The sequence below is a fragment of the Atractosteus spatula genome, chromosome 8 (genome assembly GCF_055471065.1).
Source record: "Atractosteus spatula isolate fAtrSpa1 chromosome 8, fAtrSpa1.hap1, whole genome shotgun sequence".
Classification (NCBI taxonomy): Eukaryota; Metazoa; Chordata; class Actinopteri; order Semionotiformes; family Lepisosteidae; genus Atractosteus; species Atractosteus spatula.
Window position 1 is genome coordinate 1,645,079 of NC_142713.1, and position 25,988 is coordinate 1,671,066.

Here is a 25,988-nt window from a genome sequence, read left to right on the forward strand (position 1 = left end):
CAAGTAAATATTGTATAACTAATGAGGTTAAGGGGGTGTCATATAAAGTAGTAAATCGAAGTTACCCCGTAAAGACCCTTGCTGTGCAGATTGAAATTAATATAGACGATAACTGTGTCTTTTATGAAGGTAGCCCTGAAACCCTATGACATTTATTTTGGAATGTCCTGTTGTAAAAAAAAGAGGCTAATATTGATATTACTTTTAAAGAAACAGACCTCATGTGAAATCTTAATCCCACTGGAAATAATATGAAAATATATTTTGTGACTGACTTAATTATTATACTTGCACGTTATATAGCACACAAAGTTATTTTCTTAAGAACATGTTCATTTTTAACGTTTTGATTGAAACAACACACGAAGACAAGAAGAAATCTTATAATATAAACAAGAGTACCTATAACATCATCATTTCATAAAGTGCAGGTGCAGTGATAAATATTCGATCATGAGATTCATGAGAACTAAAAAGTCACAACATCTATTTCTCTCCAAGAAACGTTAATATTACCGTATAGAATTTTGCAGATTCATCCAGAATGTTTTAACAACAGGACATCATCAAAACAAATGCTGAAATGTTCCTACTTTCACAAAACACAGTTAATTTAAAATCTATGCACAACAGCGGACTTTACAGGGTAAATACGATGAACAATTTTGTGCGACACCTCCCTGACTTTATTGGTTCTACAACATTAGCTGAGCATTATTTGGCTAAGCATTTTTTTTACATTGATTTGTCCCCAGATATGTTTGTATTTGTCTGGAAAAATGCAGTGGAATCAGTGAATGGAGTTTTGTGTGCAACACCGAAGGAAGAGAGGGGCGACGGAGGGGATGTGAACCAGAAGTGTTTGTAAAGAGTTGAATTTCAATCGAAAGTTCTTCAGCCGCCAGCAGTAGCGCTGGAGTCACCTACTGTTCAGCTCAATTTCATCCAGGTCACTGTAATCCAACATTCTCCTGAATTTTTAAGGGCTTTGTATTACGGATCACCTTCACTGATCCCTGCGTTTGACAAATGTAAGCTTGTTACCTATTAATACCCATGATTTATTATTGATTGTGCAACACGTTTCTTTAACCGATACTACTGTAAATGGGCAGGCCCGTAAATTGTTTTTGTAAACGTTTTTTTTCCCCTCCAATGAAAAGCGATTGAATTCAACGAGATGAGCTTTTATTTTTGTTTATTGTCATCGGAAACATCACTTTTTGCAGTATGTTGCTATCAGTATATTTAGCCGTGACCCTGGACAAAAACAACATCTGTGAACCGTCCAAAATGAGTAAAGGGTCAGATGTGAAGTAGCAGCCCACAGCTCACAGAAACTCACCTTGGTTTAGTCAGATGTGTCTCTTCACTCATGTGAAGAGGTGTTTTGTGTGTGACACTGGGAGGAAGAGAGAGAGACGTAAATACTGTACAGGAGGAAACATCGGCACAGTTCAGCGCTGACTGGGAAAAGTCTCTTTTCTGACCAAACAAACATTCGTGTATCTCCACAGTGTGGGTGAAATCTACCATATGGACCCACGGCTAATATAACATCACCTTGGTTTAAACAGATGTATATCTTTGCTAATGTTGCTGGGGGTTTTGGACCACTTTGGGGGTGACAAAGAGACAGTCTGGAGCAGGACTGTCAGACCTGGGCGCTGCCAGCCCATCTGGACCCAGAACAGCAGAGCCTGGCACTGCTGGAGCAGGACTGTCAGACCTGGGCGCTGCCAGCCCATCTGGACCCAGAACAGCAGAGCCTGGCACTGCCGGAGCAGGACTGTCAGACCTGGGCACTGCCAGCCCATCTGGACCCAGAACAGCAGAGCCTGGCACTGCTGGAGCAGGACTGACAGACCTGGGCACTGCCAGCCCATCTGGACCCAGAACAGCAGAGCCTGGCACTGCTGGAGCAGGACTGTCAGACCTGGGCACTGCCAGCCCACCTGGACCCAGAACAGCAGAACCTGGCACTGCTGGAGCAGGACTGTCAGACCTGGGCACTGCCAGCCCATCTGGACCCAGAACAGCCTGGCACTGCTGGAGCAGGACTCTCAGACCTGGGCACTGCCAGCCCACCTGGACCCAGAACAGCAGAGCCTGGCACTGCTGGAGCAGGACTGTCACACCTGGGCGCTGACAGCCCATCTGGACCCAGAACAGCAGAGCCTGGCACTGCCGGAGCAGGACTGTCACACCTGGGCGCTGACAGCCCATCTGGACAAGACCACAAGAGAGCCAGATCTCAGAGCAGTTTTGACCTCGCAGTGAAGGCACTGTAAGAGAGGGGTGTGGAGGGCTATCTACACCATTCCAACATTAACCCCCCCCCATAAAAATCTGGCTGCAAATATTTAAAAGTGCAATTGAACCCATTTCCCCAAGTGCCAGTGAAGTGTGGGGCCCAATCACCAAACAAGATTAACACTCAATGGGACAAACACCCCATGCACACAAAGCTGTGTTAAAACATTCTCCATGTGCAGAGAAAAACACCTAACAAACACCTAACATGAATTTTAATAACACTTAATTCCAAGGTACATTAAATGCATTGCTTCTATGATGGTCTCTCTCCTGTGTGAATCCGTTTATGACTTTTGAGGGCTCCTGCCCGACTGAAACTCTTCCCACACTGTTCACAGCAGTACGGTCTCTCTCTTGTGTGAATCCGCTCGTGATACTTGAGGGCACCTGCTTGTCTGAAACTCTTCCCACACTGTTCGCACCAGTACGGTCTCTCTCCTGTGTGAATCCATTCATGTTTCTTGAGATTTGCTGCCTGACTGAAACTCCTCCCGCACTGTTCACAGGAGTACGGTCTCTCTCCTGTGTGAATCCGTTCATGGCGCCTGAGGACTCCTGCCTGGTTGAAACTCTTCCCGCACTGTGCACAGCAGTACGGCCTGGCTCTCGTGTGGATCCGCTCATGATACTTGAGGACTCCTGCCTGGATAAAACTCTTCCCACACTGTTCACAACAGTACGGTTTCTCTCCTGTGTGGATCCGTTCATGAGTCTTGAGGTATCCTGAGCTTCTGAAACTCTTCCCGCACTGTTCACAGCAGAAAGGTCTCTCTCCTGTGTGGATCTGTTTGTGGCGTATCAGGGCTGTAGCCACACTGAAGCTCTTCCCACACTGCTCACAGCAGTGTGGTCTGTCTGTAGTGTGAATCCGTTCGTGATACTTGAGGGCTCCTCCCTGACTGAAACTCTTCCCACACTGTTCACAGCAGAAGGGTCTCTCTCCTGTGTGGATCCGTTCATGAGTCTTGAGGTATCCTGAACTTCTGAAGCTCTTCCCACACTGTTCACAGCAGAAAGGTCTCTCTCCTGTGTGGATCCGTTCATGAGTCTTGAGAGCTCCTGAACTTCTGAAACTCTTCCCACAGTGTTCACAACAGTGCAGTCTTTCTCCTGTATGAATGAGTTCATGAATCTTGAGATTTGCTGCCAAAATGAAGCTCTTCCCACACCGTTCACAGCAGAACGGTCTCTCTGCTGTGTGGATCCGTTCATGACGTTTCAGGGCTCCTGCTTGTTTGAAGGTCTTAAAACACTGCTCACACCAGTACGGTCTCTCTGCTGTGTGAATTCGTTTATGACGATTGAAGTCTCCTGACCGCTTGAAACTCTTTCCACAGTCTTCACAACTGTATAGTCTATCTGCTCTGTGAATCCGTTCATTATACTTGACAGTTCCTGCACAGATGCTCAGTGGTTCTTCAGTCTGTGTTTTAATCTGGTCAGACTCCTGATGGGACTCAGTATCCAGAGCTGCAGTGCTGAGGGACTGAATCCTGGACAGATCTGCAGTGTAGCTGGAGTCCAGATCACTTTCACACTTCACTCTGGGAACCACAATATCTGAACAGGATTCATGAGATTCTTGAGCATCAAATCCTTGTGTCTCACACTGAGGTTCTGTTTTAAAACTCCTAGATTCCAGTATCTGGAGTTTGTTTTCAACAAAACCGCATCCTACTGCATCCTGAGTTCCCAGCTCATCCTTCACACACAGAGCACACCCTGGTGCACTGAGTCCTTGTGTAACACAGCCTGTCTCTGGCTCTGCCATGTGGATAGACTCTGGTCCTCTGAGCTCCTCCTCACTCTGTCTGCTCCTGTGCTGCTCAGGGAGCCCCTGTCTGTCTTCAGGAGCTGTGGGCTCTGTGTCCTGCCTCAGACTGGAGCCCCACTCCTGCTCACAGTGCTGCAGCTCAGTGGAGCCCTGTCCCCAGTGTCAGGGAGAGCGCTGGTCTCTACAGCTCCTGGGGGAGAGACACATAGGAGAAGAGACTTTAATAACAGCTCTGATCAGACTGGAGCCCTGTCCCCAGTGTCAGGGAGAGCGCTGGTCTCTACAGCTCCTGGGGGAGAGACACACAGGAGAAGAGACTTTATTCACTTGCTCTGAGAACGGACATTTATGTCTGTAAAATATTTCTCTCTCGCTGTTTAACTTTCATAACCAGATTTTATTTAACTTAGTCAAACATTCTTTACCATATGTATCTCAATAAAGATATTTTCAGATGTGTTAGTGTCTGTATTATTTATGTTAAATTAATACAATGCCCTACTAATCTCAGGACACATTCAATGTACAAGTAAGTATTTGGGAGAATTTTTCTTTCAAGAAGAAAATGTATGAAACATGTGACCAAAAGAGTTTAGCAGAGTCTTCTTACACTGAACACAATTATTAAAAAGATTTGGGTCCCAGACACAGGAGCAGGCTGACAGTCCAGGGGACGAGACAGAAACAACAGGACACTGTTTTCTCTTCACTCCCACTGCAGGGGCTCAATATAAACAGCGGTGAAGCATGAAGACACTGATAACACCTCTCTCTGTGCTCGTCACTGGACTCCCCTCTTACTGAAGGAAACAACGTTTCGAACCAGAACCACCGCAAACCAGAGCTCGGGCTGCTTCTTTCATCTTTGTTTAATCTATAAAACGCCGTACAGGAGAAGTTTCTAAATCGTATAAAATATCCGGAATTCCCCCCTTATTCTTTCAACCTTTGGGGTCTCAGTTTGATATCGTGTTTGTAGAATTACTGACGGACACGAGCATCTCCAGCGCACTTCCGGCTTCCGGTGAGCGCTTTATGGTAGCCATAGTAACGCGCGCTGATCGGGTCCGGGTCCGGGTCCGGGTGGGCACTGTGCGCCCAGCGGAACCACAGTTCCAGCAGGATCAGCACCTGCACCCTGTGCTCAGGGCGAGAGGACACAGCGCAGACAGCGGGCTCAGAAAGTCACACATCTGGGGAGCAGCCCGCAGGCTGCGGTCAGAAATGAGCTCAGATGTCAACAGACGGACTCAGACTCAGCGTGACTCACCGGCCCAGCAGGGACCCGCTCAGGGCGGGTCAGGGAGTCCGGTTCTCCTGACGGAGGGAGACTTGTTCTTCCAGCGGGACGGACCTGCGGGTGAGACCCTGCACAGCGCAGACACGCGCAGCCCCCACTGGCGCGAGCTGGGACCCTCTGTGTGTTCCAGCAGCGCGAGACAGGAAGTCCCTCCCCGAGAGGGGAGAAGACCACGCCCCCTTCCTGGACCGCTCTGCCGCCCTGAGGCGAGTAACGGAAGTCATTGACTATTATAATAAAAAGAAGAAAAATATTCGGAAATATGTGAATTATTTGTGTAACCGTTTGTATTACGTTGAATTATCTGCGCAGATAGATTTATCTCGGATATATAGTTTATATAAAAACACGAGTTAATCGGACAGCAGGCAGAAGGGGGCTTAAATGCTTTAGACTTTAGGACATCTAATGCTATTTTTAAGATTAAATGGATACAAAACTATTTAAAAAATAAGCAAAGTGTATGGCATATAATCCCCAATCTGATATTTCAAGAAGTAGGGGGTCTAGAGTTTTTACTAAAGTGTAACTTTGACGTTGGAAAAATCCCCTTGAAACTTGCCAGTTTTCATAAACAAGTACTTCTGACGTGGTCACTTATGTATAAACATAACTTTTCCCCACATAGATTTACTATCTGGAACAACAAATATATAAAAATTAGAAATAAAACCTTATTTTTTGAAAACTGGGTCAAGAATGATATAATTTGGATTAAACAATTAATCAAGGCTGATGATAAAATATATAGTTACACCGAGTTTGTTAATAGATACAATATTTCTATTACTTTGGATCAGTATTTTGCTGTAATTAATGCGATTCCTGGGGAAATATTAACTCTTTTAAGGAGTTGTAATAGTAGTCCTTTAGAAACATTGGAAGAATTTACAGCTCATATTAAAGTACAAGGAAAGGATATTGTGAGTTGTGGATGTAATAACCAATTTTTGAGATCCCTGTTAAAAAATGATAATTTACTTGCGACTACAATATATTGGAATTCCGCATTTGGAAAGCGCATTGATTGGAGAAAAATTTGGATGATGCCCAATAAATATTGTATAACCAATAAAATTAAGGAGGTTTCATACAAAATAATTCATCGAATTTACCCAGTTAAAACTCTTGTTACCCAATGATTTAAAATTAATATAGATGACAAATGTGTTTTTTGTGACAATAGCCCTGAAACTATTCAGCATTTGTTTTGGTTATGTCCCAGGGTAAAAATGTTCTGGACTAAGTTGCAGAATTATATAAAAGAAGAGACGAATATTGATATTTGTTTTGTTGAAAAAGATATTATGTTAAGTTTCAGCCCCAGTGAAAACAATATAAACATTTCTTTTGTAATAAATTTAATTATTATATTGGCACGTTATCACATACATAAAATGAAGTGGCCTGGGAGGTACCCTGTGTTTGAGCATTTTAAAATGGAAGTAAAGGGGTATTTGCAGACTATTTCGAAATGCAAAAATATGAAAGCAGTGCGGACATTATTTTTATTTAATTTGTTTAATCTTTTTTCATAACCTGAATTGACGTAGTAGTATGTACCCCTGACGATATTTTTGTTTGGAATTGTTATATGTACTCTTGTTTGTATTGTAATGTTTGTTCTTTTGTTAAGCATAAATAAAAATTAAAAAAAAAAAAAAAAGAAAAGAGTGAGTCGGACAGTTTTGTGTGCAACACCGGAAGAAAGGGAGAAACGGATGGAGATGAGAGCAGGGTTGCTAGTCCGGGGGGAAACAACGGTGCAGCATGAAATACTGTCAGATGCGAATAGTAAACATGAGTTAAATCCATTCCCTGTCCACCGAACTTTTACCTGTAATGATTCCCATATTGTGCTCACGGACCGGTGGATAAGCCCCGCTATCTTGGAATGACATTTTCAGCAGCCAGTTTTACAGGAGATCAGCCATGAAGTTAAATAACACTCTTTGATCTCTTGGAGTTCATTGGCCCCAGGAGTGAGGAACACTGATATTTACATTATCAGGAAAACCAGTCTGTTCGTCTGTTACCACTTCATTTTTAAATTCGTCAGTCTGTTGTCGCTTGTCCCCGACCCTCTGTCTACAGCCGACAGACTCCGAAGATGGATTGTTAATGCCTGATCGTGGTTGCTCGGTCTCTTCTCTGCACCTGTAACTTTTAAGAAGTGATCTGAGCCACGAGCTGTCAAAAGTGACATCCTGTCGATGTCAGAGTAAGATGATACCGAGATGAACTGTCAGTTCTCAGGGTGAGATAAATCCCAGCAGACTCCGGGTTCTCCCGGAGCGAGTCTGACACTCCTGTGCTGAACTGTGCGTCTGTGTGCACTGTGGTGGACTGGTGTCCCTCCGCTGTATGACCCTACCTCGCACCCTCTTGAGAAAGACTCTGGGGGGCTGCGAGTCTTTCCAGGGATAGGAGACCTCCTGGTCAGGGCTGGACAGACATCGGATCATCTCCATTTCTGTACTGTTGTCAGTGCTGAGCTTCACCAGCCCTGCGGCCTTGAACATCCAGCCCTCAGACCTCCGTGTAGCTCCTGATGGGAACAGCACCCATGAGCACAGATCTGCGTGACCTCAGACATCCGAGTCTTTAAAATACTAGAATATTATGTGTTCAGATAAATAGGCAGTTTTTTAGCTCTTATAACGGACCGCTTTGCAAACTATTCCAAAATGTCAATAACACTGCAACTGTTTTATTAATGACCTGTCACATGATTTGCAAACCGAGTGGGTCGCACACAGTGCCCGTCCCAAGTTTTCTGAGCCTTCCTGCGGGTGTATCACTTGGCGACTTTACATCACGTTTTTCAACTTACTACTTCATCCCAAACCCGAATGCTCCGACTGATTGTTGATTTTACCAACACTCATAAATCCATAAACCCAATATTGGGTGGAATCACCTTCGGCAGCCATTACATCGCGCTCGTTTAAGCAGGTTTGTCAGGCTCTCCGAGGTTGCACGGGGAGCACTCGTGAAGAGCCGTTTTCACGGCTGTCCAGAGAATGTCAAGAAGATTCAACGCCGGGCTCTGACTGGGACACAAGAACATTCACTCTCCTATTCTCAAGTCTAGCTGAGGCCCTGTGCTCTGGGAAACTGTCCTGCTGGAAGGAGACGTCGAGCGCTTCCGCCCAGCTGAAACCCCTCTCGAGCTATTCACAGCAATACGACGTCTCCGCGTGAATCCGCTCGTGACGCTGCAGGTGCCCTGGCTGTCTGAAGCTCTTCCCGCACTGGCTGCAGCAGAACGGTCTCTCCCCTGTGTGAATCCTCTCATGGCGCTTGAGGGCTCCCGCCTGGCTGAAGCTCTTCCCACAGCGCTCACAGCAGTACGGCCTCTCTCCCGTGTGAATCCGCTCGTGACTCTTTAGGTGTCCCGAATACTTGAAACTCTTCCCGCACTGGGGGCAGCAGTACGGCTTCTCTTCTGCGTGACTCCGTTCATGACTGCTGAGGTGCCTGTTCGTGCTGAAGCTCTTCCCGCACTGCTCGCAGCGGTACGGCTTCTCCCCAGTGTGGATCTGTTCGTGGCTCTTGAGGTATCCTGCTCTATTGAAGCTCTTCCCGCACTGGGAACAGCAGTACGGTCTCTCTCCCGTGTGAAGCCGTTCGTGAGTCTTGACATCTCCGGCCCTGGTGAAGCTCTTCCCGCACTGTTTGCAGCAGTACGGCCTCTCTCCTGTGTGGATCCGCTGGTGATACTTCAGGAACGTGCGATGAATGAAACTCTTCCCACACTGCGTACAGCAGTACGGCCTCTCTGCTGTGTGAATCCCTTTGTGTCGATTGAGGTGTCCCGCCCTGGTGAAGCTCTTCCCGCAATGAGAGCAGCAATACGGTTTCTCTCCCGTGTGCATGCGCTCATGAACCTTCATGTGTCCGGGCCTGGTGAAGCTCTTCCCGCAGTATTCACAGCAGTACAGCCTCTCTCCCGTGTGAGTCCGTTCGTGGCGCTTGAGTTCGGTCACCTTCGAGAAACTCTGGCCACACTGCTCGCAGCAGTGCGGGCTCTCTCCGGTGTGGATCTGCGCGTGACGCTTGAGGTTTCCAGCCCAGTTGAACTTCTTTCCACAGTGTTCGCAGCAGTGCAGCCTGTGTCCTGTGTGAATGCGCTGGTGAATCTGAAAGCTTCTTGGACGCCTGAATTTCTTTCCACACTGGGAACAGCAGTACACGCCCTGCGCTGCGTGAGTCCGTTCGTGATTCTTGAAGTGTCCTGCCCTCTTGAAACTCATCCCGCACTGTCTGCAGCAGTACGGCCTCTCTCCTGTGTGAATCTGCTGGTGGATCTGAAGGCTGCTTGGACGCCTGAATGTCTTCCCACACTGGCTGCAGTGATACTGCCCCCCTCTGGCTCTGCTGGAGGCTGTGCTCTTGGCCTCCCCAGTCTGTGGGCTGGAAGGTCCAGGGTGCTGATGCACGAGCTGGAAGGATGTGGTTTCTCTCCTCCCTCCACCCTGACACTCCCCCCCGGGCCTCATTCCCAGACCCCCAGACTGGCCTTCCTCTGGTCTCCGTCTGCAGAGCCGAGGTCCTGTTGTGGACATTTCAGATTCTCCTGCAGTCGGTCCCTCCACAGTGAGCTCAGATCCTGCTGCAGACAGTTCCTCTATCTTGAGCTCAAGTCCCGCTATAGACGGTCCTTCTATAGTGAGCTCAGGTTTTACTGCAGGCAGTCCTTCGGAGAACAAATCGCACTCTATTTTAACCAGTTCAGTACTGTTCCCACGTCCTTCTGTTCGGAGTCCATCTTCGAGCTGCTGTGCTCCAGGCTCAGCAATGTGAATAGACTCGACTGCAATTAATGAGTTGGCTTTCTGCTGTTCTTTGAAAGAGCCACATTGGACAGTGTCGAAGGATTGTAGGTCCTGTTCTAGCTGGATGCTCAATAGTCTCTTGCTCTCTGTTTTAATCTGGTCAGACTCCTGATGGGGCTCAGTGTCCAGAGCTGCAGAGCTGAGGGACTGAATCCTGGACAGATCTGCAGTGTAGCTGGAGTCCAGATCACTTTCACTCTTCACACTGGGAGACACAACATCTGAACAGGATTCATGAGATTCTTGAGCATCAAATCCTTGTGTCTCACACTGAGGTTCTGTTTTAAAACTCCTAGATTCCAGTATCTGGAGTTTGTGTTCAACAGAACCACATCCTACTGCATCCTGAGTTCCCAGCTCATCCTTCACACACAGAGCACACCCTGGTGCACTGAGTCCTTGTGTAACACAGCCTGTCTCTGGCTCTGCCATGTGGACAGACTCTGGTCCTCAGCTCCTCCTCACTCTGTCTGCTCCTGTGCTGCTCAGGGAGCCCCTGTCTGTCTTCAGGAGCTGTGGGCTCTGTGTCCTGCCTCAGACTGGAGCCCCACTCCTGCTCACAGTGCTGCAGCTCAGTGGAGCCCTGTCCCCAGTGTCAGGGAGAGCGCTGGTCTCTACAGCTCCTGGGGAAGAGACACACAGGAGAAGAGACTTTAATAACAGCTCTGATCAGACTGGAGCCCTGTCCCCAGTGTCAGGGAGAGCGCTGGTCTCTACAGCTCCTGGGGGAGAGACACACAGGAGAAGAGACTTTAATAACAGCTCTGATCAGACTGGAGCCCTGTCCCCAGTGTCAGGGAGAGCGCTGGTCTCTACAGCTCCTGGGGGAGAGACACACAGGAGAAGAGACTTTAATAACAGCTCTGATCAGACTGGAGCCCTGTCCCCAGTGTCAGGGAGAGCACTGGTCTCTACAGCTCCTGGGGAAGAGACACACAGGAGAAGAGACTTTATTCACTTGCTCTGAGAATGGACATTTATGTCTGTAAAATATTTCTCTCTCGCTGTTTAACTTTCATAACCAGATTTTATTTAACTTAGTCAAACATTCTTTACCATATTTATCTCAATAAAGATATTTTCAGATGTGTTAGTGTCTGTATTATTTATGTTAAATTAATACAATGCCCTACTAATCTCAGGACACATTCAATGTACAAGTTAGTATTTGGTAGAATTTTTCTTTCAAGAAGAAAATGTATGAAACATGTGACCAAAAGAGCTTAGCAGAGTCTTCTTACACTGAACACAATTATTAAAAAGATTTGGGTCCCAGACACAGGAGCAGGCTGACAGTCCAGGGGACGAGACAGAAACATCAGGACACTGTTTTCTCTTCACTCCCACTGCAGGGGCTCAATATAAACAGCTGTGAAGCATGAAGACACTGATAACACCTCTCTCTGTGCTCGTCACTGGACTCCCCTCTTACTGAAGGAAACAACGTTTCGAACCAGAACCACCGCAAACCAGAGCTCGGGCTGCTTCTTTCATCTTTGTTTAATCTATAAAACGCCGTACAGGAGAAGTTTCTAAATCGTATAAAATATCCGGAATTCCCCCCCTATTCTTTCAACCTTTGGGGTCTCAGTTTGATATCGTGTTTGTAGAATTACTGACGGACACGAGCATCTCCAGCGCACTTCCGGCTTCCGGTGAGCGCTTTACGGTAGCCATAGTAACGTGCGCTGATCGGGTCCAGGTCCGGGTCCGGGTGGGCACTGTGCGCCCAGCGGAACCACAGTTCCAGCAGGATCAGCACCTGCACCCTGTGCTCAGGGCGAGAGGACACAGCGCAGACAGCGGGCTCAGAAAGTCACACATCTGGGGAGCAGCCCGCAGGCTGCGGTCAGAAATGAGCTCAGATGTCAACAGACGGACTCAGACTCAGCGTGACTCACCGGCCCAGCAGGGACCCGCTCAGGGCGGGTCAGGGAGTCCGGTTCTCCTGACGGAGGGAGACTTGTTCTTCCAGCGGGACGGACCTGCGGGTGAGACCCTGCACAGCGCAGACACGCGCGAGCCCGGACCCTCTTGTGCTCCAGCAGCGCGAGACAGGAAATCCCGCCCTGAGAGGAGAGAAGACCACGCCCCCTTCCGGTACAGCTCTTTGAAGAATGAACCGCACGCGAGTGATTTAGCGGGGAAAATTTATATTGAGTTATAGTTGTATTGGAAATCACTTTTGAAAGCTGACAGTATCTTGTTCTTTAAACGATACATTATAATGCGACGTTTGGCAGATAGCGTGACTGGAATACAATATACAATTATGCCAGGGAAGTATTGTATAATATTAATAAGATTAAGGAGGGGTCGTCCAAAAATGTTCATCGAATTTCCTCGCCGTAAATGACTAATGTACTCCGTAAAGACCCTTGCTGTGCTCAGTTCAAAATGAATCTATATGATCACTGTGTCTACTGCGAAAGTAGACCAGAAACTACAGCATTTGTTTTGATTGTGTCCCGTTGTTGAAACATTCTGGATTGATTTGCAAAATGCTATAACGTTGACATCACTTTTAGAGAAGTAGATGTTATGTTACTTTCTGGTCCCATCGAAAAAAATAAATGAAATTTGGCTTGCCATCGACTTCATCATTACGCTAGCCCGTTACTGTATACATACAAGGAACATTTTCGGGGAGACACCTAGATTTGAACACTTTAAAACGGACACAAGGGCTCATCTCCGGAATATTCATAAATGTCAGTATGAATGCTGTGCACACCTCGTATTGATTTACCCCGGTTCAACGTTTTTTGTAGTACACAACTGTTTTTCTCTCAGGGCGATGCTATATGTGCACTTATGAGTATTGTATATATTACAATTGCACTAAGAAAACATTTGAATGATGGAAATATGTGCTACATAAGTGATTATCCTCTAGGCCCAAAACGAAAAATGATTGAGAAGATTTTTTTAAAACAAATTTAAAGACTCACTTTTTCGCTTGGCCGCTTGTGTAACGTTTATGGCTCTCGAACGGTGTTGGTCCGGATAAACGTCGCTGATGACCTAGCCGGACGGTTTTGTGTGTGACACCGGAAGAAGAGGGACGGATGAGGCGACACGGACAGGAACAGAACTTCGGGTGCCCAGACGTCCTGTTTCTAAAAGAGCATTTATTTATAGTCAATTTATTAATCATTCTTGGTAAATTTCACTTCCATAAATCCAAATGGTCTAATAATACTCCCCTTTTTAGTTCTTTTGAGGTGGAGCTGAAACACTATTTAAATTCTATTAAAAATGTGAGAAATAATAAAGCACGGAAAACATATGATATATGTAAAAAATACAATTTAATCATATAACTTACTTATTACCTCTGGCGGTTAACTGTTTATTTTTCTGTTTGTGTTTGTTCTCTTGTACCTAATTTGATCCTCTGATTGTATTTGTATTTGTAAATTCTTTGCACATTTAATAAAAAATTCTTTAAAAAAAACACCACTGACGGCCGTATGCGTTACATTATATTATATATTATATATGTAAACTGTCTTTTTGGGGCGGGCGGTGTTGGGGTGAGGGGTGATCTTTTTTCTGGGTGTATATTTCCAGTTCTATGACTTTAGTGTTGTGGATTTGATCACTGTGGAGAACAGTGGATGGCAATGAAATAGTAAAAAAAAACCAACAGAAATACCGATTGGATTCTGGATCGGCTGATCAGAGCGCACAACACATAACGAGGAGAGCGGCAGCAGGGAGCAGCGATTTCACAACAACACGACTGAGCTTTAGTTATGATCCCCGGCGGGCGAGACTTGTTTTAACTACGACTGGAAGGGCGGGTTTGAGCCGGTTCTGGGGGGATGTGCTGCTCGACACTGTGTGTCGACGAGGCAAGAAATAAACGCCGTGAAAATAAAGCGTGGCCTGGCCGCTCGCCAGCTGAGGGTTTATCATGGGACGCTGTAGCGCTGCTGTTTCCCAGAGTCTTCCTCGAGAGGGTGCGAGGTAGGGTCATACAGCGGAGGGACACCAGTCCACCACAGTGCACACAGACGCACAGTTCAGCACAGGAGTGTCAGACTCGCTCCGGGAGAACCCAGAGTCTGCTGGGATTTATCTCACCCTGAGAAGACAGTTCATGGATGATTAAAAAAAGTTCATTAAAATTACAGTTGAGCATCAGAGGCAAGATAGGCAGCCATGACCAGTCATTAATCTCTGTGGTCATTAACAATCCCAGGGTGTCTCTCGAGAAGAGTAGGGGTGTCACCCCAGTGTCCTGGTCAAACTCCTCCCTGGCCTTTACCCCTCATGGCCTCCTAATAACCCCCCTCTCTGAACTGGCTCCATCACTCTGCTCTCCTCCCACTGAGAGCTGGTGTGTGTGAGAGGACTGGAGCATCATCCAGGTGGGGGTGGAGGGGATCCCCATGAGCTGGAAAGAGCTCTGAGGGCAGCGTCCGGAAAAGCACTACATAAACGTAAGGAATTAATATTAATAATAATCCATCTTTACAGTCTGTGGAAGAGCTCTGGAACTCCTGCAGACAGAGGGTCAGGACAGGCGACAGCAGACCGACGAGTTGGGAGCAAACTGGGTTTCTGTGATCATGTTAATTCCTTCCTCCTGGGGCTACTGAACGCCAAGAGATCAAACAGCGTGTAAGACACACATGAGCAGGTTAACAAAGTCTGACTGTGCTGACCGTCTCTCCCTTCCTTTCTTCCGGTGTCACACCCAAAACTGTCCGGGTAAATCCTTCCCTACATGTATCCGGAAAAAACAAAACAACGTAAATAAATCAGCGCACTACCAGTGACTGCTCGAGTAAATCGACATTCTCAGACTTGTGAGACACCTTCTGGTGTTGCACTTCCGTGCACACGGCTGCCGTGGGAGTGGGGGAGGGGGGCGTGGTCTTCTCTCCCCTCGGAGGGGGGGGGGGGAGATTTGCCGTCTCGCGCTGTTTCAGCACAAAGGTTCGAGCTCGCTGCGGTGGGGCCGCGCGTGTCTGCGCTGTGCGGGGTCTCACCCGCAGGTCCGTCCCGCTGGAAGAACAAGTCTCCCTCCGTCAGGAGAACCGGACTCCCTGACCCGCCCTGAGCGGGTCCCTGCTGGGCCGGTGAGTCACGCTGAGTCTGAGTCCGTCTGTTGACATCTGAGCTCATTTCTGACCGCAGCCTGCGGGCTGCTCCCCAGATGTGTGACTTTCTGAGCCCGCTGTCTGCGCTGTGTCCTCTCGCCCTGAGCACAGGGTGCAGGTGCTGATCCTGCTGGAACTGTGGTTCCGCTGGGCGCACAGTGCCCACCCGGACCCGGACCCGCTGGGGTCCTGCCGATCAGCGCGAGAGAGAAACTCTCTTTAAACTGAATTGGTGGGAGATCTCTGTCAGTCGCCTCAAGCACAGTCTAATCTGGGCTGTTCGGGTCCGGTGTCCCCAGAATAACAGAACATTTCGAGCCGGACCCGGTCCGTGTTTCTGAGGTCTCGGGTCCGTGTCCCTCAGTAAGAGGAGCGGAGTGGAGTCCGGCTCGTCTTCCAGCTGACCCGAGTCCTGTGGAGTCCCAGCGAGTTCAGGAGCAGTCCGAGCGGAGTCCAGTGACGAGCACAGAGAGAGGTGTTATCAGTGTCTTCATGCTTCACCGCTGTTTATATTGAGCCCCTGCAGTGGGAGTGAAGAGAAAACAGTGTCCTGTTGTTTCTGTCTCGTCCCCTGGACTGTCAGCCTGCTCCTGCGGTCGGGACAGGGCCGCTGTAAGAGATCAGATTCAGATTTAACCGCGAGATTGCCGAGTCTGTGTGAGTGGAATTAACACGCCAGCGGGCTGTTCCATCAGGAGTGTGAAAGTGTTCAGAATGAGCCGTGTCCTGTGTTGAGAACGGCTCCAAAGCGACTCGTCTCTGCCGGACTGAACCCAGCGCGCAGGGCTCGGGAGATAAATACTCAACACGCCCACAAGGAGCCGGACCTGCAGCGCAGTTAGATTGAATATTCATATTCCTGTGTTTAAAAGCAGCTCTTACCCAGTGCGACCTACAGTGCAGAGAAACTGTGGTGCAGAAACTGAGTGAATTAAATTGGGTAAAACACGTTTTACATACTCTGAAGTATGGAACTGTATTTGTTTATATATTACAGATATGTAATGTATGAAAATGGACACCATTCCACAGAGATTCTCTGAGCTGCAGCTCCGTAACCCTTTCATCTGCGTCACAACAATCCGTCTTTTGTTGACTAATAAGGGGGAAGGAGAGTCCGTTGTTGCTGAAAGTGTGCTTAATCACAAATCATGTTTTTTCAGCCGAAAACACTATTTTGAGAGGAATACAGTATATCGTACAGTAGAGTCTCGGCATTCATGAGGGTTTGGTGCTGAGAGCCGTCTTGAATACTCAAATTCACATTTAACCAAGTCCAGCTTTATATTGTTGCATAGGTATGTATATCCATATGTACGTCGTAGTTATGGTTAAAAGACGTGATATGTCTTGTCTTATCATTTAAGTGCTAAAACATTGACTAAGTTATTTTAAATAACATTGACTAACAGCACAAACAACAGTCATTTTACAGTCATCATCTGAAACAGACAACGTGAATCGCTCCTCTGTGTCCAGAGGATGCCTGCACTTTCCCTCTCCGCCTCTGTGATCAGTACGGCCCACTGGAGTGCACAGAGCGACGAATCTGTCAGAGAGCCGGCACAGTTGTTTCCACACTGCTGACAGCGAACCTGGGGCGTTTTGTTCCAGTACAGAACCAAGACCACCCTTCTGATACAGAACTTTAGCTTTTGTCCCATTTCGTTCGAAAGCATCTCGTTGCCGACAGCCACCGCTGTCGTTTGATAAATAAACCGTGATGGTTTGTTCCAGTACGTTCATCCCGTTCTGCTTTTCCTCCGTCTGAGACTCCGCAGGCCAGACGAAGTCGTGGAGAAGCAGACCCTACTGCCTATATATAAAGAATATGCTACTGTACTGTACCTCGTTTGACTTATTTGCCAGTGATGGCGATCAACAGCCAATGAAAACTAAAAATCGCAGATGACACTCCTCGTCAGCAGCTGACCCCGTTGACAATCCTGAATTTCAAATCTGTGTTCTTTTGACCTTGTTTTAGTTTCATTATTTGTGCATTTCCCCCCGTTTTTTACAGAGAAAGTCGGGTATTTCTGAATTTACAAACAGCATTCCTCTTTCGCCGAAATTCTGTTCAACCCAAAATCTGTTAAAGCCACGTCCGTTGAACACACACGGGTTCACTGCGCTCAATGTGCCTGATCAGATCTGATCAAATGTATGTATGGGCTTACCCCAAAAGAATGGATGTCATATTGTTGTTGTCCCTGTTATTGATCTCATGCTCACAGGTACAAAGTGCTTGGTGAGGAACTGAGAAAGGGAATGAGAAAATAGGTTTTCGTTTTGCGATACCTTACAATCATGGGCTCGTTAATCAGTCGAGCGGCGAGCTCGTCCTGCTGGGGAGGTCCTGCCTGGCGATGCTGAAGCCAATTCCTTAGGTGGAACTCCCAGGAGAAAAAGTCTGGATGAAATAAATAATCCTGACACTGGACACCCCCCACTCTGAGCGCTGTACAGGTCGGGGGGGAATCCCACTACCGCCACCAGTGTGCAGCCCTACCTGGATGATGCTCCAGTCCTCTCACACACACCAGCTCTCAGTGGGAGGAGAGCAGAGGGATGGAGCCAGTTCAGAGAGGGGGGTTATTAGGAGGCCATGATGGGTAAAGGCCAGGGGGGAGTTTGACCAGGACACTGGGGTGACACCCCTACTCTTCTCGAGAGACACCCTGGGATTGTTCATGACCACAGAGAGTCAGGACCTTGGTTTTATGTCTCATCCAAAAGACCTTTTTTTTCCCACTCTAGTGTCCCCACCACTAGTACTGGGGCATTAGAACCCATGCAGACTGCAGGGTGAGCACCCTCTACTGGTCCCACTAACACCTCTCCCAGCAGCAGCCTCAGCTCTCCCAGGAGTCTCCCCTCCAGGTACTGGCCAGGCTCCCACCTGCTGAGCTTCAGCGGAGCTTTAGGGTGATATGGCTGCTGACTACTCCCAATATTTCTGAGAGGCACTGGAAACTATTTTGTATGAATCTTTGTAACATAAAAATACATCTAACAGTATCTTGAGATTAATGTAATAAAGTTTTATGGAGAGAAAGGAAGAAATGCAGATAACAATGTTAAAGACCAGCGCTCTCCCTGACACTGGGGACAGGGGTTCCAGTCTGATCAGAGCTGTTATTAAAGTCTCTTCTCCTGTGTGTCTCTCCCCCAGGAGCTGTAGAGACCAGCGCTCTCCCTGACACTGGGGACAGGGCTCCAGTCCGATCAGAGCTGTTATTAAAGTCTCTTCTCCTGTGTGTCTCTCCCCCAGGAGCTGTAGAGACCAGCGCTCTCCCTGACACTGGGGACAGGGCTCCAGTCCGATCAGAGCTGTTATTAAAGTCTCTTCTCCTGTGTGTCTCTCCCCCAGGAGCTGTAGAGACCAGCGCTCTCCCTGACACTGGGGACAGGGCTCCACTGAGCTGCAGCACTGTGAGCAGGAGTGGGGCAGGCTGTGTAACACAAGGACCCAGGAGATCTCGGAGTGCTCTGTAGAGGGAAGATGAGCTGGAAATTTGGCATGTTACTTAATTACCTCACAGAGTAAGACCTAAGTGTGATACAGAAGAACCTTATAACCTGGGATCTAAGTGTGCTGGAGAAATGGAAACTAAACTAGAATCTCAGCTTTTTATAAAAACTGAGCTCACTCTAGAGGAAGCGTCTACAGCAGAGCCTGAGCTCAAAGGAGAGGAAGAGTCGACCGTAAGATCTGGGCTGAAAACGGAGGAACAGCCTGCTGTTGGACTTGAGCTCAAGATAGAGGAACTGTCTGCAGCAGGATCTGAGCTCACTGTGGAGGGACCGACTGCAGGAGAATCTGAAATTTTCACAACAGGACCTCAGCTCTGCAGACGGAGACCAGAGGAAGGCCAGTCTGGGGGTCTGGGAAAGAGGCCCGGGGGGGAGTGTCAGGGTGGAGGGAGGAGAGAAACCACATCGTTCCAGCTCGTGCATCAGCACCCTGGACCTTCCAGCCCACCGACTGGGGAGGCCAAGAGCACAGCCTCCAGCAGAGCCAGAGGGGGGCAGTATCACTGCAGCCAGTGTGGGAAGACATTCAGCCATCCAAGCAGCCTTCAGATCCACCAGCGGATCCACACAGGAGAGAGGCCGTACTGCTGCAGACAGTGCGGGAAGAGCTTCACCAGGGCCGGAGATGTCAAGACTCACGAACGGATCCACACGGGAGAGAGACCGCACTGTTGCATGCAGTGTGGGAAGAGCTTCAGCCGGGCGGGATACCTCAAGAGCCATGAACGCATTCACATAGGAGAGAGGCTGTACTGTTGCAAACACTGCGGGAAGAGCTTTAGCTGGGCGGGGAACCTCAAGAGACACGAGCGGATTCACACGGGAGAGAGGCCCTACTGCTGCGAGCAGTGCGGGAAGAGCTTCAAGAGGGCCCTGGACCTGAAGTGTCACGAGCGGATCCACACGGGGGAGAAGCCCTACTGCTGCGAGCACTGCGGGAAGAGCTTCAGCCAGGCAGTGCACCTTAAAGGTCACGAGCGCATCCACACGGGGGAGAAGCCCTACTGCTGCGACCAGTGCGGGAAGAGCTTCAGTATGGCGAGAGACCTCGTGAGGCACGCGCGCATCCACAAAGGGGAGAGGCCCTACAGCTGCTCCTACTGCGGGAAGAGCTTCACTAGGGCGGGGAACCTCAAGTGTCACGAGCGCATCCACACGGGAGAGAGGCCCTACTGCTGCGAGCTGTGCGGGAAGAGCTTCATCCTGCCCGCATCCCTGAAGTACCACCAGCGGATCCACACGGGGGAGAGGCCCTACTGCTGCACCCAGTGCGGGAAGAGCTTCATCAGGGCCGGGCTCCTGAAGCGACACGAGCAGAGTCACGCGTGACGGGAATCATACTGCTGCCGACAGGGGTGTAGTGTGATGAAGCAGAAATAGTCTGTTGCGCTGCTGGAGGTCTCGGTTGTACTCCTTTGGGGACACCTTCACTGAAGTGTGTTTGTTTAGTAAAGACACCACATTTTCCTCCACTGCGTTTAAAAAAACCAGCTGATTTTACACATTTACTTAGTAGGACATGGGACTTAAACATCTGTACTCGTTGGAACATCTCTGGATAATAAAGTGTCGCAAACATATTGATGTTATCTTTGTATTCCCTTTTCTAATCTAAGATGCAGGACGCCGCTGGGAATCACAAAAACAGACACGATCAGGAGTTTCTGTCCATTCTGAAGCTCAGAAAGAACACTAAGAGCAAACTTTGTTGAGACAATCTGAATTAAATCATAGCTCTGCCTTTATGACACATTTTGAGAGGAGAGTTAGTGAATAAATTATGATATTTACAATATTTAAAACTACACTTTGCAGCGGGACTCCATTGTTCCAAACATTGTGGCAACTGGTGCACACACACATGCATACATTAATTTTCTTTTGGACGTGACAGTCATGAGAGAAATTCGGACACACACCATTAACAAGACTGTGTTGCTATTGCATGACATCAGTCCTTTTTAAGAAAAAATCTGATTTCTGAAATTTCAGGAAATGTATTTTACCCATATTTAGTTACTTCTTCACCTACGTTTGCCTCTCCATTTTTTTCTGGTGTCTCACACAAGACTCCTCTCAGTTTATCCGGACAAACACGAAATATTATATATGTGAGCTAAATTAACACAATAAGAGTGGTTACACTAATCAATCCCATTCTGAATTTGGTCATCTTGATTTGAACGTCTCCTCGTGCCTTTTTCGTCAAGTATTTATTTTACCACGTGACTTCTCGTACCTGTGTTGAACTAAGAGCTGTAGAGGAAGGGGGCGTGGTCTTCTCTCCTCTCAGGGCGGGACTTCCTGTCTCGCGCCAGTGAGGGCTGTGCAGGGTCTCGCCTGCAGGTCCGTCCCGCTGGAAGAACAAGTCTCCCTCCGTCAGGAGAACCGGACTCCCTGACCCGCCCTGAGCGGGTCCCTGCTGGGCCGGTGAGTCACGCTGAGTCTGAGTCCGTCTGTTGACATCTGAGCTCATTTCTGACCGCAGCCTGCGGGCTGCTCCCCAGATGTGTGACTTTCTGAGCCCGCTGTCTGCGCTGTGTCCTCTCGCCCTGAGCACAGGGTGCAGGTGCTGATCCTGCTGGAACTGTGGTTCCGCTGGGCGCACAGTGCCCACCCGGACCCGGACCCGGACCCGATCAGCGCCCGTTACTATGGCTACCGTAAAGCGCTCACCGGAAGCCGGAAGTGCGCTGGTGACGGTTAAAGCGGTAGAGATTTGTACAAGAATCATTTCGCATTGACATTTTTTTACGATTAAAGAATAGTTAAATAACAGTTAACATTAAAAGACGTTTAATAATTTCTCGTGTAACTGTTTACTGTGTCGCGGTGAAGGCGCACAGTCTAATCTCCGCTGTTCGGGTCATCAAAAAACAGAATTTTTCGAATCGGACTTGGGTCTGTATCTCCATGGTCTCGGGTCCGAGTCCCTCAGTAAGAGGAGCGGAGTGGAGTCCGGCTCGTCTTCCAGCTGACCCGAGTCCTGTGGAGTCCCAGCGAGTTCAGGAGCAGTCCGAGCGGAGTCCAGTGACGAGCACAGAGAGAGGTGTTATCAGTGTCTTCATGCTTCACCGCTGTTTATATTGAGCCCCTGCAGTGGGAGTGAAGAGAAAACAGTGTCCTGTTGTTTCTGTCTCGTCCCCTGGACTGTCAGCCTGCTCCTGCGGTCGGGACAGGGCCGCTGTAAGAGATCAGGTCTGGATTTAACTGCGAGATTGCCGAGTCTGTGTGAGTGAATCGTGACAGAATGAATGTTATTAGATATTGTAATTGTGATAATGATCAAAACAAAACTGTTTATACTAAATACTCAGTCCTGAAATAGTGTAGTGTTTTACATTTTTTTCTATTTGATACTGAACTAAGATCTAAATGTTTCACTGTTCAGCATGACAGCGACACAGAACATGAGGCCAGTCCAGCCCAGGAGCTCATCAGGAGAAACTGGAGGGAAATACAGTTGTGCAGCATTTTCCTTGCTGAAGAAAAAAAATGATCTGTTTAACTGACTTGTACATTGAATGTGTCCTGAGACTAGTAGGACATTATACAGATTAACATAAATTATACAGCCTATGGTAAATCTGTAAATTGGATATTGAGGAAAAATATGGTAAAGACATTTGGTTAACAAACTGATACAGCAAGAAAGGAAGACATTTTTGCAGATAAAAAGGTTATATAGTTGTCCTGATATACACTGTATTGACTAATGTCCATTCTCAGAGCAGGTGGATAAAGTCTCTTCTCCTGTGTGTCTCTCCCCCAGGAGCTGTAGAGACCAGCGCTCTCCCTGACACTGGGGACAGGGCTCCACTGAGCTGCAGCACTGTGAGCCGGAGTGGGGCTCCAGTCTGAGGCAGGACACAGAGCCCACAGCTCCTGAAGACAGACAGAGGCTCCCTGAGCAGCACAGGACCAGACAGAGTGAGGAGGAGCTCAGAGGACCAGAGTCTGTCCACATGGCAGAGCCAGAGACAGGCTGTGTTACACAAGGACTCAGTGCATCAGGGTGTCCTCTGTGTGTGAAGGATGAGCTGGGAACTCAGGATGCAGTAGGATGTGGTTGTGTTGAACACAAACTCCAGATACTGGAATCTAAGAGTTTTAAAACAGAACCTCAGTGTGATTCACGAGGATTTGATGCTCAAGAGTCTCATGAATCCTGTTCAGATGTTGTGGCTCCCAGTGTGAAGAGTGAAAGTGATCTGGACTCCAGCTACACTGCTGATCTGTCCAGGATTCAGTCCCTCAGAACTGCAGTACTGGACACTGAGCCCCATCAGGAGTCTGACCAGATTAAAACACAGACCAAACGACCACATAAGGTCCATGCAGGAACCGAGGTGAATCGTGACCAGATCCACACAGGACAGAGACCGTACGGCTGTGAACACTGTGGGAAGAGTTTCAATCAGGCAGCTAATCTCAGGAATCATGAACGGATTCACACAGGACAGAGACCATACTGCTGTGAAAAGTGTGGAAAGAGGTTTATCCAGGCAGGAGCCCTCAAATGTCATGAACGGATTCACACGGGGGAGAGACCGTACTACTGTAAACAGTGCGGGAAGAGTTTCAGTTCAGCAGGAAATCTCAAGATTCATGAACGGATTCACACGGGAGAGAGACCGTACTGCTGTGAGCAGTGTGGGAAGAGCTTCAAGCAGGCAGGAGATCTTGGGCGTCATGAACGGATTCACACAGGAGAGAAACCGTACTGCTGTAAACAGTGTGGGAAGAGTTTCAAGCAGGCAGCAAATCTCCAGATTCATGAACGAGTTCACACAGGAGAGAGACCGTACTGCTGTGAACACTGTGGGAAGAGTTTCAACCAAGCAGGAGCCCTCAAGTATCATGAGCGGATTTACACAAGACAGAGACCATACAGCTGTGAGCAGTGTGGGAAGAGTTTCAGTGAGGCTGGGTCTCTCAAGTGTCATGAACGGATTCACACAGGAGAGAGACCGTACTGCTGTGGACATTGTGGGAAGAGCTTCATTTTGGCAGCACATCTCAGAGTTCACGAACGGATTCACACAGGAGAGAGACCGTACTGCTGTAAACAGTGTGGGAAGAGTTTCAGTGTGGCAGCAAATCTGAAGATTCATGAACGAGTTCACACAGGAGAGAGACCGTACTGCTGTAAGCAGTGTGGGAAGAGTTTCAATCAAGCAGCAATTCTGAAGAATCATGAACGGATCCACACAGGAGAGAGACCGTACTGCTGTAAGCAGTGTGGGAAGAGCTTCAATCAAGCAGCAAATCTCAAGATTCATGAACGGATTCACACAGGAGAGAAGCCGTACTGCTGTGAACAGTGTGGGAAGGGTTTCCATCAGGTAGGAGCCCTCAAAAGTCATAAACGGATTCATATGGGAGAGAAATCATTGTAGTGGAAAAGTATATTATTTTCCTTAGAATTAAGTATTAGTAAAGACATTTACCTTTTGCATTGACACGCATCATGGGCTTTTATGTAAGAGCAATGTCACGAGTAGTTCTTTCCGGGCCCTATGCGGAAGACACGATCCGGAATTGTGAAGATACACTGGGGAAAAAGTCATGCAGGAGAGGGTATGGAGACAGGGGATGTGTCCAAGGGGTGCAGGTGTCCAGGGGGAGTGAGTCCGGGGTGAACGATCCAAGAGAAAATCCAAACGGGTATCCAAGACAGAAGGTAGAGTCCAAGGCCAGGGGATCCATCCAGGGAATTAAAACCATAAACCGGGTCGGGACCGGCGGGGCGGAGAATCAGGAACAGAAGTTTAAAACCATAACAGCCAGACGCAGCAGGACCCGGGCTCTCGCGAAGCGGAATTCAATTAGGAACCAGGAGTGGAGTCTGCGTCTGGCTTTTAAGGGGGAACTGAAATATAGAACAGGTGCAGGTAATGGGAGAAAATGAGGAAGGGCTGGAGCGCCCTTAAGAGGAGGGGTTTGCGATCGTGACAAGAATGCAGGAAAAGTGCAAGATTGTCTGTGATCAGGTCCTGACCCATCGCCAGTTGTAACGTCTTTCCCAGACACTCCCAGCACAGAGCAAGCAGCTGACCACTCAGATCATGCTGGGCCAGCAGATCTTTGAGTAGGAAACTTCTTTATTCACATTATGATTGTAATTCTTGAGACTTAAAGTATTATTCCCAACGTGAGTTTTAATAACGTGCAGTCGTAACTGCAGATATATTGTATCTGAGAATACGTGTGTGATGAAAATGTACGAGAAGGATAAAACCTTTGAACTTGACCACAGTGCTTTACAACCTCTTCTCCTTCTGATCCCCCCAGCAGCCATATCACCCTGCAACTCACAACTGGCAACCCACTGAAGCTCAGCAGGTGTGAGCTTGGTCAGTACCTGGATGGGAGACCTCTGGGGAAAAACTAAGGTTGCTGCTGGAAGAGGTGTTAGTGGAGCCAGCAGGGGGCGCTCACCCTGTGTGGTCTGTGTCGGTCCTAATGCCCCAGTATAGTGACGGGGACACTAGACTGTAAACAGGCGCCGTCCTTCGGATGAGATGTAAAACCGAGGTCCTGACTCATTAACAATCCCAGGGCGTTTCTCGAGAAGAGTCGGGGTGTTACCCCAGTGTCCTGGTCAAACTCCCCCCTGGCCTTTACCCATCATGGCCTCCTAATAACCCCCCTCTATGAATTGACTTCATTACTGAGCTCTCCTCCCCACTAACAGCTGATGTGTGGGGAGCGTTCTGGCGCACTATGGCTGCCGTCGCATCATCCAGGTGGAGCTGCACATTGGTGGTGGTGGAGGGGATCCCTTTGAGTGAGCTTTGAGTGGAGTGTCCAGAAGTTAAAAAATCAATCTTTCAGATCCCAGCAGGTCAATTGACAAATATATTCTGTTATTTGTGTTTTTATGCATGTTTTGCTGTTGGATTCTAAATATATAATAAACAATTTATTGATACATGTGTGAGATTGTAAATTATGTTGGATTGATTCTTAAGTGTTGTCAAGAACTCTCAGAATTTACTGTTACAATTTCCAAGTGTTCCTCTACATGAAGACCCTCAGATAACTTCCCTGTACTGCAGTGAACAGTGTGGGAAGAGGTTCAGTCTGGCAGAGCACCTCGGAGATGGCTGGGA

The 25,988-nt window shown here is 48.0% G+C and overlaps 2 protein-coding genes across 3 annotated transcripts; one reads left to right on the forward strand and one right to left on the reverse strand.

Moving 5' to 3' along the window:
• Positions 1 to 2,513: 2,513 nt before the first annotated feature.
• Positions 2,514 to 10,844, reverse strand: LOC148829019 (uncharacterized). Of its 2 annotated transcripts, none has more exons than XM_088923313.1 (2): positions 8,661 to 10,844; positions 2,514 to 3,671 (listed from the first exon to the last, which is right to left on the reverse strand). In XM_088923313.1, exons 1-2 carry the CDS (start codon positions 10,658 to 10,660, stop codon positions 2,570 to 2,572), a joined length of 3,102 nt encoding a protein of 1,033 aa, XP_088779439.1. In that variant the 5' UTR covers positions 10,661 to 10,844; the 3' UTR covers positions 2,514 to 2,569. The 2 variants fall into 2 exon arrangements, with proteins under 2 accessions (XP_088779439.1, XP_088779438.1); XM_088923312.1 differs by having other exon boundaries at positions 2,514 to 3,503; positions 8,580 to 10,844.
• A 4,148-nt stretch (positions 10,845 to 14,992) lies between these two features.
• LOC148829020 (uncharacterized) lies at positions 14,993 to 25,799 on the forward strand. Its single transcript, XM_088923311.1, has 4 exons — positions 14,993 to 15,318; positions 18,710 to 20,186; positions 20,635 to 20,638; positions 23,238 to 25,799. The coding sequence occupies exons 2-4, from the start codon at positions 18,943 to 18,945 to the stop codon at positions 24,270 to 24,272; spliced, it is 2,283 nt and encodes a 760-aa protein (XP_088779437.1). The 5' UTR covers positions 14,993 to 15,318; positions 18,710 to 18,942; the 3' UTR covers positions 24,273 to 25,799.
• Positions 25,800 to 25,988: the final 189 nt, after the last annotated feature.

Excerpts from the sequence above, each read along its gene's own strand:
- LOC148829019 (XM_088923313.1), bottom strand. The coding sequence starts at position 10,660 with ATGGCAGAGCCAGAGACAGGCTGTGTTACACAAGGACTCAGTGCACCA. Across the intron at positions 3,672-8,660 it reads ATTCACACAGGGGAGAGACC|ACTATACAGTTGTGAAGACT; the intron begins GTTCTGCTGCAG and ends CAGAGCAGATAG.
- LOC148829020 (XM_088923311.1), top strand. The coding sequence starts at position 18,943 with ATGGAAACTAAACTAGAATCTCAGCTTTTTATAAAAACTGAGCTCACT.